The sequence below is a fragment of the Fundulus heteroclitus genome, chromosome 3 (assembly GCF_011125445.2).
Source record: "Fundulus heteroclitus isolate FHET01 chromosome 3, MU-UCD_Fhet_4.1, whole genome shotgun sequence".
In the NCBI taxonomy this organism is placed as follows: domain Eukaryota; kingdom Metazoa; phylum Chordata; class Actinopteri; order Cyprinodontiformes; family Fundulidae; genus Fundulus; species Fundulus heteroclitus.
Window position 1 is genome coordinate 27,925,567 of NC_046363.1, and position 16,607 is coordinate 27,942,173.

At 41.4% G+C, this 16,607-nt stretch overlaps 3 protein-coding genes across 6 annotated transcripts in view; all 3 read right to left on the reverse strand.

Annotated features, from left to right (window-relative positions):
• The window catches only part of necap1 (NECAP endocytosis associated 1), a 35,018-nt gene that overhangs the window by 9,196 nt on the left and 9,215 nt on the right, over window positions 1–16,607 (reverse strand). The window contains exons 1-2 of one of the 2 annotated variants that reach the window (XM_012875139.3): window positions 996–1,157; window positions 129–229 (exon numbers count right to left, since the gene is read on the reverse strand). The exons of the other annotated variant lie outside the window; for it this stretch is intronic. Of the exons in view, the coding sequence (XP_012730593.2) occupies window positions 129–229; window positions 996–1,096 (202 nt within the window). The 5' untranslated portion in view covers window positions 1,097–1,157. Of the gene's footprint in view, window positions 1–128; window positions 230–995; window positions 1,158–16,607 lie in introns of those variants that run through there. 2 annotated transcript variants of the gene reach the window in all.
• LOC105934951 (activation-induced cytidine deaminase) lies at window positions 3,098–10,628 on the reverse strand. Of its 3 annotated transcripts, XM_021322852.2 has the most exons (6): window positions 10,487–10,507; window positions 9,614–9,717; window positions 6,289–6,454; window positions 3,706–3,988; window positions 3,459–3,574; window positions 3,098–3,369 (listed from the first exon to the last, which is right to left on the reverse strand). In XM_021322852.2, coding segments are annotated over exons 2-6 (618 nt in total). In that variant the 5' UTR covers window positions 9,616–9,717; window positions 10,487–10,507; the 3' UTR covers window positions 3,098–3,318. The 3 variants fall into 3 exon arrangements, with proteins under 3 accessions (XP_021178527.2, XP_021178529.2, XP_012730595.1); XM_021322854.2 differs by lacking the exon at window positions 9,614–9,717 and having other exon boundaries at window positions 10,487–10,628; XM_012875141.3 differs by lacking the exons at window positions 9,614–9,717; window positions 10,487–10,507 and adding an exon at window positions 7,069–7,696.
• Window positions 12,636–16,132, reverse strand: LOC118562623 (N-acetyltransferase 14-like). The gene is made up of 4 exons (XM_036135104.1): window positions 15,953–16,132; window positions 15,404–15,532; window positions 15,014–15,319; window positions 12,636–13,868 (listed from the first exon to the last, which is right to left on the reverse strand). The coding sequence occupies exons 2-4, from the start codon at window positions 15,485–15,487 to the stop codon at window positions 13,425–13,427; spliced, it is 834 nt and encodes a 277-aa protein (XP_035990997.1). The 5' UTR covers window positions 15,488–15,532; window positions 15,953–16,132; the 3' UTR covers window positions 12,636–13,424.

Genomic DNA, 16,607 nt, shown 5'->3' on the forward strand with positions numbered 1-16,607 from the left:
GCTGGGTAACCTTGGATTAGATGAGTAACCGAGGGCAGGTGGTGAAGCAGGAGACTATACACAGCGGAGTGATTTACAGCTGTGGCAGCACACGACGGCGCTGTCCTGTCTGCGTTTTCTCTCCTCACCGGACACTTTGTCCTCCAATTTCACGTAGGCCACTTTGCCTCGAGCCGTCACGCGCATGCGTCCCGTCCAATCAGGAGCATCCAGCTTCCAGTCAGCCGCCCTGAGATACACACACAGGCAGGGAGTCAGTAAGATGCAGGTAGGCAGGAAAAGGAAATTATTATGATACACGCCCCCCCCTGTCTGAGTAAGCTATGCATCAGAGGGAGCTTTTTTGGACACGTGCTAAAATATTACATGCACAGCCTTTAGTCACCGTGGTCACCCAGGGCCTTCTCAACTGGACTCAGACATAAACTAATGTTTGCGAGGAGTGATGGGACTCTGAAGCAGTTGTTTTGGGGCTTGGCTCACACGCCAAGCGGATTAAATAAGAGCCAAGTTACTCACTGTCAGCCCTTTTGACATAAAGAAAGAATAAATCATGGCCACATTTTATTTTTCAGCTGCAGCAGCCAAACTCAACCCGGTGGCACGAGGATGCCCTGTTAAAGTGTCCTTGAGCCAAGACTAGTCCCCCCAAGATGCTTTAGTTAAAAAGGCCAGAGCCCAGTCAGAAAGAACACAGAAGGCATTGGTGGGAGAAAAAAAAAACGCTACCCGTCAGCCACCTTATTTGACCGAAGAAAACACAAACCAGTCTCAGCTGCTAGAATAAAGCGTTTGACACCTTCGGTTTTAATAGACGCGGTTCGGTTATGACCTTGTAAACACATGGCAGCAAATAAAAAAACAACCAGTACACCAACTATGACCTCAATAATAATCCCGTCAGGCTGTTCAAACTACGACAGCTCCTCGCGGACACGGCTAACGGATGCTGCGCGTGCAGCTGCAGCTGCCCCCTCCGGCCGCCGCCTCCTCACCTGACAGCCCGGTTAGATGCTCTCGGAGGGATGCGGTAAACGTTCACTTCGGGTTTCACACACAGCACCGACTCGTATTCGAGCTGACCCTCGGACGCCATCTTGACTGTTACTCGGGTCGCCGGTGGTGGTGGTGGTGGTTGTTGTTGTGGTGACGCCGATGTCCTGCGTTAACGGCGGCGTAACCGTAATAGAGGGCGTAGCTGCGCACTACCATATGGCGACCCTGCGTCAATTCTACCGTAGCAGAGGTAGATCACTATCTAACACCTGGAATTATTTAAATGAAGTAAGTTACATTGAGTTAAAGAATGTCCCCCCAATCTATTCCTTTATTTGTTAATCTCTTTTTATCCTTTAGATATTAAGGTACTGTTATATATTTAATTTAATTACAGATATGCTTGTAATTTACTTTTATGCACTGTGTTTTGAGCTGCTACGACTGATTCACTATTGTCTATTCTTTGAATTAATAATAATAATAATAATAATAATAATAATAATAATAATAATAATAATAATAATAATAATAATAATAATAATAATAATACCAAGGGTGCAGTATCCAAAAAACAAAAACAACAAATTTTTATTCAAGTATTTGTAGCATTATTTCAAAGTAGTTATCCAAAACGTTATTCAAGTAGTGTGTATACATTTATTTAATAAAGGCTAAGTTTGTTTGATCAAAACACTCGATTTAATTTGCACAAAATAATGCAGTCAGAAAGACCAATATACAAATTCTATTTCTGTTTAGAGTAAAATTAAAATGAGTAAAAAAAGCATAGTTACAAAATAATCTATTTAGGCAGAAGGAAACACACATTTCCTAATCAGATTTTTTTTCACAACGTAAATTTACCATACTGAGCCCAATACTTGCATTATACGTAATGTATGTATGTTAGAACAGCACAAAGCGCTTACAGCAACGTATCTTGTTTACTGTATTTACACTTGAACTCCAAATGGCACATGCTCAGCTAGTAGAAAATAACATTATAAACAACAAAGCTTGTGTATAAACAAGAAATCTCACTCAAACATAAACTATAAGTCATCTCTATCTGATGCATTTTTTTGGTGGTTGTTCTTCGTTCTGCTTTCTTGGAAAGCAGCAGTAAACAGTGACGAGAAAGGAGCCAGTCTGAGGTTATATCAAACCCCCTTATTATAATTATTTTCTTTTTCATGTCACACTTAAGTGTTTTAGAGTGTATTAGAATAACTTTTGTTCACAACAAAGATAATCAGAGTAACCACAGATAATAATTTTAATTTATTTATTCAAATCAACCTGGCTACCTGTGAAAACCCAATTTCCCCTAAACCTAACAACTGACTATGCCACTCTTGGCTGCAACGACCGCCGCCAAAAAGTGTTTGGAATAACGGAAGATAAGTCTTTTAGATCACTGTGGAGGGATTTAGGCCTACACTTCTTTGTAGATTTGTTTGAAATCAGCCACCACCACCTCAGTTGTGTTTAAAAACTTCGACCAGGCCGCTCTATAAAATGTCCTCGCTGGAGTTTGAGATCTAGTCAAAACAACTTGTTAACACTTTAGGCAGTGAACTGGAATCTCCAAAATGTGAAGAATACACAACCTTGTATGTTATTATTTTACCTCATGTTTATTCGAAAGCTGCAAAACAGAAACAAACATTAATACATGATTATATTCAATTAGGATGAGACCCATTTGTCAGATTAAAAGTACCATTTGAAGATAATAACTTTAAGCAAGTACTAAACATATTTATTACTAAGCCCACATCTCTTCATTAAAAGCCTTTTTAAATGGTTTGATTGTATTATTCTAATCTAAAATGTTGTGCTATTAGTACCTGTGAGTGGTAGGTGTGTAATTAATCTATATAATGTGTTTCATTAAGGGAATGGAGATACTGACATAAACTTTATACAAATTTATTAAATATGACTAGTTTATAATAGTTTGATTATGCTGTATCTATACAGTTTTTCTAATGTCCTAGAATGTACTACCATATTGTTGAATCACCCTAGGCTGAATAATTTGTAAAATATTAACAGCAATCAATAATGAAAAAGCAAAGATCAAGAAAAATGCACAGTAGTGACACAGAGCTGTACCTTGTTTATTATCATTTTCATTTTAGCCACAGAAACAGCAAGCAGAAGCTGCCCAACTCTAGCCTTGCTACATCTTTAAAGCTTTTTTTTCTCAGTTTTTTCATTTCTCAGATTTGCAGTTTTCTGTAGTGATTGACCAACACTGACATCAATTCTCTTTTTAGGCGTAATTGGAGCACCGGAGGGGGTCACAAAAATGTTTCACAGTCCAAGAAGCTTGAAGGCATCTCTTAAATCTTCTGTCTCGCAGGGCTAGGAGAGAAAAATAGAATCAATAGATAAGTTTAAACTTTATTTTTGGATTTTGTAACCATAGATATATCGTGGGTTAATTGCTGAACCTGAAGAATGCGGTTGAGTTTCCTCGATAGGCGGATATAGTTTTGATGCAGCCCGTCCCAGGGCTTGAACTTGCTTTGATTCCTTGCCACAAAGGTCTGCCAGCAATAAAAGTAATCTAAAGGAAATTTGCAACAAAAATAATCGTAAGAATGAATACAATAAAAATATGGATGACGTAAAATGTACAGAAAATCATATTTCTTGTTTCTTTAACTTTGCCTCATGTACTTTAATGTGAACCCTCACCTTTGTAACTCATGACAGTGATGTGCACGCCGGCTTTTTTCAACATCCTCAGACCCTCTCTCTCACGGCTGTCCTCCAAGTCACAGAAATAAAGCCGGGCCACGAAGATCCTGAGGCGTAGGTTGGGGGTCTGGTTGAGGAACTGAGCCAGTCGGAAGGAGCAGTTTGCACAGGGAGACCAGGAGCAAAACCAGGTGATGGAGTAGCTGACTTTTTTCTCACCGGTGACTCCGTAACCGAACAGGCCCGGGCACAAAGCTCCTATGTAGCGCAGGAACAACAGCTACAGAAGCAGAAAAGAATAAGATAAAGATATAATCGGAGAGGTGAAGATAACACAAATAAAACACTGAAAACTTCACAGTTTAACTATTCATTTTGGGTGTGATCAGCCCAAGATATATTATTTGGTGCTGACACCAGAAATGTGAAAAATAAAAGTTCGGAATGAAATATTTTAGTAATAGCAAAGATATAAAAGAAGACTTAATAATTTCATTTATGGCAAATGTCTACATTTGGTTGCAATCCAATTCTCTTCGTAAAAATGGTACAAAAAATGTCTTCCACCACAGACTAGTGGACAGAATTTGCAACAAAACTATTGAATTGTATATAAAATATATATTTTAAAAGCCTTTTTACAAAGCCAATGTCAGTATGTTATGAATGTTTAGAGCTAAATGCAAGCCTGACCTGGACACTGGTGTCGTTTTGGCCACCTCCTCTACCTCAACACCACGCTCTACATTGAAATAATTCTCTTAACAAACTTCCCCAGTCACACAATAAGCGCCACCCGTCACAATCTCTTAAAAAAAAGGCACGGACACGTTTAAATATTTAAATATTAATCATTAAAATGGGAAAGACAATAGAACATAAAATTCCCCCGGATCTGTGGTGTGTCTGAAAGCAATTTGTTTTGGTGCACTTCACACTCGCCCCCCCCCCCCCCCCCCCCCCCCCCCCCCCCCCCTCCGGGTCACAGGGGGCTGCTTCGAAAAACATAAAATGTGTATCCAATTTAGGACCACAATATAGAAGTGGGTGCGATACATAAGATCTCAAGGTTGAGTGTGGTTTGTAGGTGCCTGGCAGTTTATGAGAGTGAAAATGCTGTTCAGACTGTCATCAAAACCCAATATAGGTCACACGTGAGCACAACATTTCTGTAACATAGCTAAAGGGCGAGCTTTTCAACAACAAAGACTCCTGGAGTGAAATTAAGATTAATGTGGAAAAGCACTTCATCTCTATTGTGAGGCAGAGCAGAGGATCTATGATGCTGTGGGCCTGTTTTGCTTCCAGAGTCCTTAACAAATGTTTCTACACCAAGGCATCTTGAACTCTTTCAAAACGAAGATCATTTCAAATGAAAATCTGGCGGAAAAAATGGGTAGTCGATAGGTAGTTCAGGAGGAAAAACATTTGTGTGAAAAAAACAACAAGAAAATAAGGCACAAACAGGCACAAATCAGGCCATCTCTGTCACCAGACCTAAATCCTATAAGTAAACTGGGGTCAGCTGAAGAAAATAGAGAGCACCCAGAAGAGCGAGGAGGTCAAACGGTCCTCTTTACGCTCCAACTATATAAAATGTTTTAAGGTAAGACTAAGCAATGCCCTGGTGAAAGGCAGCTGTAAAATGTAGAAGCAGTAGGGCAGCTAATAAGATAAGATAAGACTTTATTGATCTCACAGTGGAGAAATTCACTTGTCACATTGGCTCTTATAATCAATGAAGGTGCCAAAAGGAGGAAAAGGTGCATGAGAAATATATACAGTGCATCCACATATATACAATGGATCAGGGGGGGAAAAAAGAAAAAGAAATAAAGGAGAGATTTAAGGTGGCTTATATACATATGGAATGACATTGTACAGTCAAGTGGTACCAGGTAAATAGTTCTGTCTTTGGTGATTTTGTTAAAATAATCTCTTAACATGGATATTGTTCCTCACTATATCAATGTTCTGAAATTACATGCTCATCCATCCATTCTCTATACCTGCGTATCCGTGCACGGTCGCTGGTGCCTATCTCCAGCTGTCAATGGATGAGAGGCAGGGTGCCCTGGACATGTCGCAAGTTCGTCATGGAGCAACATGGAGACACACGGTACAAACACCCATGCACACACTCACTCACGTCTAAGGGCAATTTAAAGTAACTAATTCACCTACCAGTCATGTTCTTTTGACTGTGGGAGGAGTACATTCAGCATCAAAGTGCGGCACTGTCATCAATATATTTAAAGAAAGAATTAAAGCCTCCTGACTTACTTTTTCCCATAAACATTTTGCAAACGCTAAATGACGAAGTAGCCGGAGAGAACCCATGCATGCACAGGGAGAACATGCTAACCCCATGCAGAAAGACCCCAGGATGGGATTCAAACCCAGGACTTGCTTGCTGCAAGGCAACAGCGCTCCGACTAAGATTATGCTACGTCACTAAAAGATGGATTTATTTTAAGGCTTATTTTCTCATCTTTACCAGGTGTGTGGATATGTGGCCAGCACTGTGTACCCAATTGTTTTACTCTGTCTTGCACCTGAACACCAGCGTCTCATGCTTACCTCCACATGGCAGCGGTTGCGGTTGCGGAGATGTCCAAAGTCAAAGGACAGAGAGTCTGGGCCCACTCGCCTCTTCACCACAAAGCAGAGGTATGTCTCACACCGACCTCTTGCCCAGCGCATGTTCTTGTAATGATAGATGAACTTTTTTCTGGGCAATAGTGCCCTGTGAAAAACAGAGAAATATATATCTATATATGTATATATATATATTTTTTTTTTTAAACTGATGCAATGCATGGCAGAGTTAGAACTGGAAAGAGATTACTAATACTTTTTAAAGCATCAAATAAATTACTCATCAGGTTATGTTTTACAGCACATTGCAGTCATTCACAGATATTTTATTACAGTACAATCCACTGCAAACTCAGCTCTGGAGCTCAATGAGTCGTCGAGAGAAGTCGCTGATTTAAATTTTAATCTGAGAAGCCAGAGGTAGAAAGGCATGTAAAATCTGTGGTTAACTAAATACATGTGATGAACAGTGAGACAACAGCTAACATTCGCTAACAAAACTTTTTCTCACTCTCAGTTTCACAACTTTTAGTGAAACCAAGACAGTTTTTCAGCAGTTAATAATACTGAAACCTTCATTGTGCTCTATTTAGGAATCATAAATTAGCATCAAAGTGTGGCCGTGTCATAAATGCATTTAAAAAATAATTAAAGCCTCCTGACTTATATTTCCCCCTTAAACATTTTTTTTTTTGCAAACGCAAAACGATTAAGTAGATGTGAAAATATGAAGAATAATCAGAATTCAATCATTTTGCTCACCTGTCTAGCTTTGTAATCATTTCAAAAGCCGCGCTTTGCCGTGTCACTCGTCAGGCGTGGGTATTAAATGGAGGTAAATGAGAAAGAGTGAAAGTGTGTGTGTGTGTGTGTGTGTGTGTGTGTGTGTGTGTGTGTGTGTGTGTGTGTGTGTGTGTGTGCACTGAGGGGGTTAAAAGGAGGGAACTGAGAACCTATACCTCCTAACATAAACATCCTGCATAAAGCAGAGGCAGCCTCTGGTTGGTCAGAGACATTTTTCAAAGTAAGTTTGGGGGCGCGTGATGCAGAAGGGATGGTTAGATAACAGAGCCTTGCTGCAGAACATTAAAGCTACATTTTAATAGTGGTTTTACTTGTTTCCTATAAAAAGGGCCTTTTTATGACATGTGTTCAGCTAATGATTTGAGGGGGTTTATCTATCTCAAAAAAATGTAAAATAATTGGTAATGTTAATGTAAGTTCATGTTTTGCAATAAGTAAATTCGAAGACGAAACTTATAAATTGTATAGATTCATTATGTGACGTTTCATATTTTTGAAGTGCCCATATTTCTTAACTTTGATGATCATTTGTTTCACAGAAAACACAATCAACCAATCAAAAATATTTTTATTGCAGAAATCTCATGCTATGACCATGTTCACAAACATGAAAAAGACTGCTGGCGTTACGGTGTTCCAACGGCAAGGCACCGACATGTACTAGTAGTAGGGTACGTCGTACAACAACACAGCTAAAGAAGTTGGTTGTTTACTGATTTTGTGAAAAATTTTGTGAAAGTAAAAAAGGTCAGGTAGAAAACAGTTGCACAAGTAAAAGTGATGCAAACTGCCTTGAGAGGATTTTGAAGCTAGGTCCATTCAGTGAATGCTGATTGAATTTTCCAACAGGACTTGACACCTCCCCACACTGCCAAAAGTACCACTACCTGTTTTAATAGCCATGTTGCCACATGTTTCATGTTATCTATGTCCTCTACAGAGAAGCTATCGGGGATTGTGATGAGGACGATGCACATGAGCTATTACATAACCTGGGCTTCTAACACCAGGGCAGAGCCTCCATGCTACTCTGCATTGACGTACTTTCAGTCGACCCAACATTTCAGCATTAAAACTACATACTTATAAGTCTTCTGCATTATTCCAATGTGAAATTTGGATTTTCATTAGCTATGAGCCATGATCTTAAACATTAGCAAATGCTTGAAATATATAAATCTATGCTTAATGAATCTTTTTGCATTGGATTACTGGAATAAATAAACTTTCCATCATGCACCTGCAGTTCAGACAGGAAAAAAAAAGGAATGTCATTTGGACCCGTTGCGGATTTTATTGAATAATCCCTGAGACCACACATGGGAGGAGTGTTTGACGTTTCTCTCTAGACTCTGGTTTTTCACAAACGTCAGAAAATGAGCCAACTCCCTGAAAACTTTCCAAACTCCGGCCACTGACTTCCACCCTAAGGTTTTCCCAGATCGCAGTAAGGAAAAAAAAAACCCTCCTTACCTTGATCTGTAACTTTTCCCCCCCTCCCATTAAAAGTTTCCACCTAGCATGCGCCTCACCCCCCCTCCCCAACTTCCTCGGTCATTCCCTGACTGATCTGGGTTTTCCCAAACTGTGTCAGGTTGAGTAGCAGGGCTGTAATCAACCTTCCTCACCCTACGTGTCTGCTGGACCGGCCATCCGTCCAGCTGACCGGCCGCAGTTTGCCTTTGAACCGTCAGACGCTTTCACCAGCCCGCGTATTATTTTGCTCTCATGTTTCCTTTTGCTCCATCTGTTTTAGCTCCTCGGGCCCGGTCCATTTGCTCGGTGGCACCGCATGCAGCCGTCCCCGCTTTCCCATGACTCCCCTCACCCTCTTATGCACTCTGTGGTCGGGGGAATTCACCGTTTCCCAGGGAGGCTGTTTTTGGAGCTCATCTGTGGCATGTCATTAACACTGTCTATATGTTATACATCATCTGGAACAAATTTATCCAATTTATCCAGCGATTGTGTGGTGCCCCCCCCCCCCCCCCCCCCCCCAACTTTACGGTGATTCATACATGTGCGTCTGCCCGCTCCGAGCGACCTCACATCTTATTGCATTACTCTGACGGTGCACGTTTGCTAATGTCTCCGCACATTAAACTTGTGTGCATTGGTCCCTTTTCAACTTCAAGGAGCTCATTTAATGCCAGACTGTATGTAACCACTTCCCACCCGGCTCTCTGGGCTCCACCGCAGTTGACCAAGGTCATCTCCCAGTCACACGTGAACGCTCGCGTGCACTACCTCCAACCCTTTTTTTTTTTTTCTTTTTGTTTGTTTTTAGCAGGAGTGCTCCCGGGCGGCTAGACTGGTGCGTTTAACCTGAAGTCAGAAAGGGAGAAAGCGAGTGTATGAAATGCCAAGTCATAGTTTCCGAAACCCACCCGCCCACACCCTGCACGCACGCACACACACACACACACGCACACATGCAGCCATACCGTGCAGACGCATATGACCACAGTTACAAACAGACTTTCTTTCCAGTGTGTGAACTCACATCTGTTTCCTGACAACAATAATAGCTACAGATCGGGCGGGTAGAGGCCCAGGACAGAGGCACAGGTGTCTGCAGTTTGACAATAATGAGGAAACGACCTGATGCTGAGAAAAAGCGTCAAAAATACTCAAAACTAAAGTAATAGGAACATATTTATGACAGATGAATTGGTTATAATTGCAACTAAACGTATGCAACCCCCACTATCAGTTGCCAAAACTAGAAACACTAAAAAGTGTTTGGACTGAACATGCCACACGTGGACTATTTGAACAGTTAAATCAAAGTAACATTAGTAGGATTTTGCCCAAATTCAACAATAAATCTTACGTTCCATGATTGCTGCATGTTTCAAAATTATTCATCCCTCCCTAATAAAAGCAAATGTTTGAAAATCACACCTAAAGCAACTGATCAAGGGCTTTTATGGTGGCATTTTGTGTGTGCTTGAGATATTAAACCATCAAATACCTGAACCGATGATTGAAACATTTCATTGCATGTTAGGAAAAATTGTCCAGAAAGTTCAGAAAAGACACAAAGAAGGAAAATGATTCAAAGGGTGAGTTGGAAGTTTAGCGCCCGAGTTTTAAGTCAAAGGAACAGTGGCTACTCCAGCTGAATGTGGCAGAAAGAGGAAGCTATCAACAGCTGCAGACTCAGGTAGTCAAAAAGCCTTAATCTACTACAAAAGACATGCAAGCAAGACTTGGTGGTAGCAGTCGCTAAGGTTTCAGTTTCCACAGACAGGCGCATAAAGAAGGGCTCCATGCCTGAACTTCAACATGTGCACCACTGCCAACCCTGAAACAGAAAGATTCTGCTCCAATTAGTTCACAGCTCTGAAACAAAGCTTAACAAATTCAGACCTACTGTACAGAGCAGCGATATTTCTGGAGGTGGAAGAATGAAGAGGACATGGAAAACAACACCAGGCCTACGGTGAAGCATGGCGGTGGCTCAGTGGTGCCCTGGGGCTGCTTTGTTAGCCCTGACACGGAAAATCTGTAACACGTGGAGACTCAATCAGGTACCCTGGGAGAAAATGTCATTAAAACAAGGAGACGCTTAGCAATCATTGGAGCTTCAAACAGCATAACGATCCTCAGCATTTCTCAAAGCCCACAAAGGCTTGGTTTTAGAAAACATACTTGAAGACACTAGAGCAGCTATGATGGCCGCTTGCCATAAGCTTTATTGAGACTCTCAAAAAATTGGGGGTTTCTGCACACAAACCCAAGAATCGTCTTGAACTGGGCTCATGCAGAGTGAGCTGAGATCCCTCAGGATGGTTGCCAGAAACTAGTTTCATCCAAGATCCAGGTTTGCAGCAGGTCACAACACAAAAAGGACGATGTACAGAGCACTAAAGATGATTGCCATGATAGGGTTGATAGATTTTGAGATTGGAACAGCCATGAAAAATGGCATTTTGCATTACATCTGGAGCACCTCCTTATAATATTAAATGAGTTTAGGCATTTAAATGGTTCTTGCTTTACTGGACGCAAACTCCTTGTTTGTTTAAATCCTTGTCTAGGAGGCCATAAGGTATCACAACCTTATGGATACAAAATAGTGTTAATCCATGTCTTAAACTTCTCCTTAATGTTTATTAAAGCGTGCATGAGTTTGCATTTCACTTGGAACCTATTTTTGTCTCAATACCAGGTGTCAAAATACTGCCATCTCATACATGTATGCATCGTACAAACATCCTGTGGTGTTTATCGGTGGTGCACTGACGCTACATTGACAATGTCTGTGGTTAGAAGGAGGGTAGATTCACAACGAGAAAAGCATGAGGGCTGCTAACCATATTAAGGTTAGCCTCAGGCAGGGGCGGGGATGTGTGCGTTTTCACTCTCACAAACTGACAGGCACCTGCAAACCACACTCATGCTTAACTCAGAGCCCTTGTGTATGTATGTGAAAAGCATTGCATTTAATCTGTCTGTAATTTAAAAACAGGAGTGAAAAAAAGGAAACTAGATTATAATATACGAGACTTGGAATAAACCTCTACAATGCTGTGCCAAAAGAGGGCTGCAACAAACATCTATTTGCATTTTAAATCAGGCTAGATGGGTTTCCGACACTATTTGCCTTGCAAAACTATTGATGCCTCTTGAACCCCTTCCCCTTTTTTGTCTTTAAACATTACACAGAGGAACTTTATTGTATTTCAAAGGGATTTTGTGTGCTTGGATAACATAAAGTAGTGCATGATTGTTAAGTTACAGTAAAAGGTTCATGAATTATTTTTACAAATTCAAAAAGAAAAGTGTGCATGCATTTGTATTCAGCCACCCTGATTCAGTACTTTGTTGTATCACCTTTTTTGATCTTTGGTTATAACAGCTTTGCACATATGGATTTGAAATCTGTGCCTCCTATTCTTTGTAAAACCCAGTAGCTCAAGCTAGATTGAATGAAGTGTCTGTGAAGAGCAATTTGTAAGCCTTTACACAGATTCCTATTTGGATTTAGGTATAGACTTGGACCGGCCCAGTTCAGATGAATATGCTGTGATCTAAACCATCCTGTCGTAGATCTATTTAGGCCGTTGTTCAGCTGGAAGTTTAACCTACACATCAACCACAAGTCTTTTACAGCATGTTTTCCTTCTGGATTCCCTGTTTTTTGTCCCACTTATCCCCTTATCAGATGGAATTCGCTCCCTTTACCCAGCTAAAGGAAAGCATCTCCGCAGCATGATGCTGCCACCGCATTTCATCACAGGGATGCTGTGTTCCAGTTGAGGTGCAGTGCTGTTTTTTTTTCAGGACCCACAGTGTTTTGCACATAGACCAAAATGTTGGAACCACCTGACTCGAAAACCTTGTTGCTTTCCTCTGGTTACTCTTACATGATTTGTGGCGTGCATGAGGTAGTATAAATGCATGCCACACTTTTCAGATTTTTGAATGGCCAAAAAAAAAAAAAATCTTAAAAGATATGAATTATTTCTATTCTCCATCTCGATAATGTGCCATCTTGTGTTTATCACATAACAACCTAGTAAAATATATTGAACATTGTGCTTTTAATGTGACAAAATGTGGAAAGGTTCAAGGGATGTGAATACTTTTGTAAAGTAGTGAACAATTATTGCATTCAGGGGTTACAAATGATGCAACAAAACAGCTTCGGTAATAGGGACAAAGAACTGAGACTGCACCGATTTTACCATGAACACAAATCCCAGAAAGTAAACCTTGAATGCCATTAACATTAATAAATATTTAAAAACCTGCTGATCAATCTCGGAAAGATTGTCAAAACTGCAAGGATGAACGAAACAAAAGAGAGCAGCTGCTGTTTCTGCAGAGTCACAATGTGAAGGTGAGCCGAGACAGATCAAAGCAGATAAATTCTGCACATTCACCACCAACCACACATACTTCCTCTACGGTAACTGTACAAACACCTACACATCTGTACCGTTTTCAGAGCCGGGCGCACGGCTTCAGTCGCTCAAATGCACTATGTTGCTGTCTTTAAATATTTGACAAAAGAGATGTGGATGGAACTTTATAAAACAGAAATGATTTTACTTGATCAAACATGTGTAGAGTACAACACCGTTTTAGGCTTTGTAATGTCTGTTTTGCATGGATAAATAATGAGAAACCATTTGTTTTTATCAAAACGGAGAAGCCATTTAACTTCAACAATAGCATCGTAAACGGCAATCAATTGCTTTTATAAATAATGCATCTTCGAGCGTTGACAAGTAAGCACGTGAAGCGATCACGCTCAGCAAGGGTCAAACGTTTGCCCTTCTTGATTACTTTTACTCCACCATCAATCACAAATCTTTGTAGAACACCTTAGTGAGAGGGTAACCCATAAAACCTCTCTCTGGAGTCTCTTTAAATATCTCATCGTCGTCTTCTTCGTCAGTCAGCTCCCCCAGCTGCCGATAGCCCACTTTCCTGAAGAAGGCTTCCCCTACTTTGGACGGGTAGGGGACGTGCGCGAACACTCTCTGTGCGCCGGTCTCCCTCTCCTTCAGCTCCAGACTCTGGACCAGCAGACGACCCAAGCCCTCTCTGCGGTACCAGCAGCCCGTCACAAGCCTGCAGATTCTCCTCACGCCCGGCCGCGTCTCGCTCTCACGGAAGATGCAGCCCACGATCTCTCCTTCGCAGTCTGCCACCCACACCTGGCCTGCAGCTTGCTCTCTCTCTGCGGTGATCTTTTCTGACGATGCCTCTTTCTCTTTGTCTTTAGCTCCAATTCGGCGCCTTTGCTGTACAGAAAAAAAAAAGATGCTAAACACGCGAGAAGTTCAAAAGCCAAAGAGCGGCTATAACCAGCACTTTGAGTTGTCTTGTTACTGAAAAGTGCTTTAAAATAAAATTTGCCTTGCCTTTTAGAGCCAGGAAAAAAATGAAAGCATTTAAAGTGTGAAACATAAATTAAGCCGTTGCAATATTTTTTAAAGTGATAAGATAACAATGAGACCCTGTTGAGTTATGCCCTTTCGAAATATGCACTGTTTAAGATGTAGCATCTTGAAGCCTTTAAACAGGGAACACATTGTTTTCTTCACAAAACAAGAGTTTTTCAACAGGAACAAGTTGAATGGATATGTGGCCGCTTACTGGGGACACAGAAAAAGGATCTTTTTCAACAGTGTCTGCAGGAAACGCACGTATGCTTCATGGATTTATCCTCATCCAGCAAAAAAAAAAAAAAAAAAAAAAAGACATTCTCTATTTTGCCCCATAATTATGAAACAAACGGTATCTTGGATTAAGGAAAAGGATCAACCCATGCCTGAGGAAAGAGGACACAACACAGTTCATGCCATGGCTACAACAGACAGCTCAAGCTGGGAGTTAACAGCCAGACCACCAAGGAAACGACTGCTGTTGTTTGCAGGTATTAAGGTTTTTCAGGTGAGCAAATGTGTTTTTTTCCAGATGTGTTTAGCTTTAGATGTCGCCTGCCAGTGCAAAACATCTGCTGATGTTTGCAGATTATGTATAATCAATAACTCCTCCTTACGATGTTCTTCCTGAATGTTTAGCCACAAACTGTAGCTTCATCTGCAACTCGATTTCCCACAGACTCTGAGCCAAATAAAGGAGAGAATATTTTAATTTCCTTTCATCTGACAACGTGCATCTTAAGCTTGAAGAGACATTTTAGGAACAGCTCACGTGTTGTTGTAGGGAAACTAACTTTAGATGGACTTAATGAGTTTTAATCATGTGACAGATGCTGTCCTCAGAATGAAGCTTTGGCTTCTACGTTACTGAGGTTTATTATAGACAGACTGGGCATTTCTGCTGAGTTTGCTGCTCCCTCGACCCTGTACTGGATAGGCGATTACTAATAAGAGTGTCACACACTTTTAGGTAAAATCAACTTATTTTCAGCCACAATCACCTTTTTTGTGCCTGGTGTTTTCCCGCTGATCCTGCAGTAGGGATTCTGCAGGATCTCATCCTGTTGGCCTCTGTAGCTGCTGCCCACGTAGTCCCAGGAGGGGCGGCTGCTGCCCAGGACCCCCGTCGACCGCGGCATGGTGATCTTGAGAAAGACGATCAGCAGGAACACGGGGATAGCTAGAGCCAAGATGAAGGAGTGGACGAGGCAGCGCAGGATCGAGGAGAAAACAGCCAGGATAAAAAGGCAGAGCGGTCGTGTGAGGATGTGCAAGATGAGACGGTTCTCTGTGCCCTCGCATCCTTCCTGAAAGGAAACAGATTCAGATTATAGGAACATACAAAAAAAATATATATATATTTTTTTAAAGATAAAAGCAGCTCAACAAACCTTAACAAGGGCTTTGACTACTTCAATGTCGTCCTCTTTCATCCTCCTCATCACCCACACCTGCTCCAGCTCCAGCCTCACCATGATTAGTGTCTGTGCTTTGACAGTGGGCCGGTGGCACCACTGTTTCTTCTACCTGGGGTGTTGTTGGTGAACATCCACAACGTGTAAAGAGCCGGCCTGCAACACGTTTTAGAGAGCAATGCATGACGGTAGGGGCACACGCGTGCAAAGACTAGAAATTATACTAGGGTGTTCATTTAATTGCGCGTGCAATACTGACAGGCTGGCTGAATATAATTTCTGCATACAACATTTACAGCAGTGCAACAAAAGATAGCCTCAAACAAAGAAGGGAGCAGAGGATTATGGAGGATTATCTGCATCTGTGTCGTACCATTGTTTTTTTTTTTCTCCCCTTCTTCAAACAACATGGGTCCTTTTCGCCTTAGCTTCCACGGCTATCGTCAGAGCTAAGTGCGCCGGCTCAAACCCATGTATGGTAATTCCGTTACGCTGCCGTCATGTTCAGCGCGTCCGCAGCTCCGCTTACCTTCTGCGCGGTGCGCCTCAAATCCAGCTCACACGCCGTAAATGAACAACTTGTGCGCGCTTCTGTTTGTCAACAGTCCGAGTGGATCTCATTGAATGACCACAATGCATCGGCAGCTTACGAAAAGAGCGCACGCGTCTGAATACAGCAGCCCCGTGTGGCTGGGTCTGTTTACGCCGTTTGCGTACGTAGGATTCGCAGTGCGCAGACGCAACCTGAGCAGCTTTGGCAACCGTTACACTTGGGTATGATGAATATTTGACAAAAGCACACTGAAAACACATTACAAGCGCAAAATATGTTCTGTAAATTTTAACTTAACACATTTAGAGCAGATGGAACAAAAGATGTAACTCAAACACGGTAACATTATAATAGAGAAATAATAGGGACTGGTTGCTGTTATTACGGTTTTGAACTGCCACAGTTAAAAAAAAAGTCCTTTATATCAGTCCTACATTTGAAAGTTGGTTTCAAACGTAGGCCAATCTGTATAATATGATTGAATTTGACTTTGTTAAGTGCATGAGATGACATGTTTCATGCATGGCGCTATATAAATAACATTTGAATTGAATTGAATTGATTTTAACATCGACCCTACCCCTTCTCCACCTGTTGCTGTTTGATTAACTGTTTGAAAATATTTCC

Coding starts and splice junctions, on each gene's coding strand:
- LOC105934951 (XM_021322854.2), bottom strand. CDS start 10,533: ATGTCCTCTTCATTCTTCCACCTCCAGAAATATCGCTGCTCTGTACA. Junction 3,989..6,288: donor GCAACCGCTGCCATGTGGAG/GTAAGCATGAGA, acceptor CTGCTTCTGTAG/CTGTTGTTCCTGCGCTACAT. Junction 3,575..3,705: donor CACTGTCATGAGTTACAAAG/GTGAGGGTTCAC, acceptor AATTTCCTTTAG/ATTACTTTTATTGCTGGCAG.
- LOC118562623 (XM_036135104.1), bottom strand. CDS start 15,487: ATGGTGAGGCTGGAGCTGGAGCAGGTGTGGGTGATGAGGAGGATGAAA. Junction 15,320..15,403: donor TAGTCAAAGCCCTTGTTAAG/GTTTGTTGAGCT, acceptor GTTTCCTTTCAG/GAAGGATGCGAGGGCACAGA. Junction 13,869..15,013: donor AAACACCAGGCACAAAAAAG/GTGATTGTGGCT, acceptor TTTTCTGTACAG/CAAAGGCGCCGAATTGGAGC.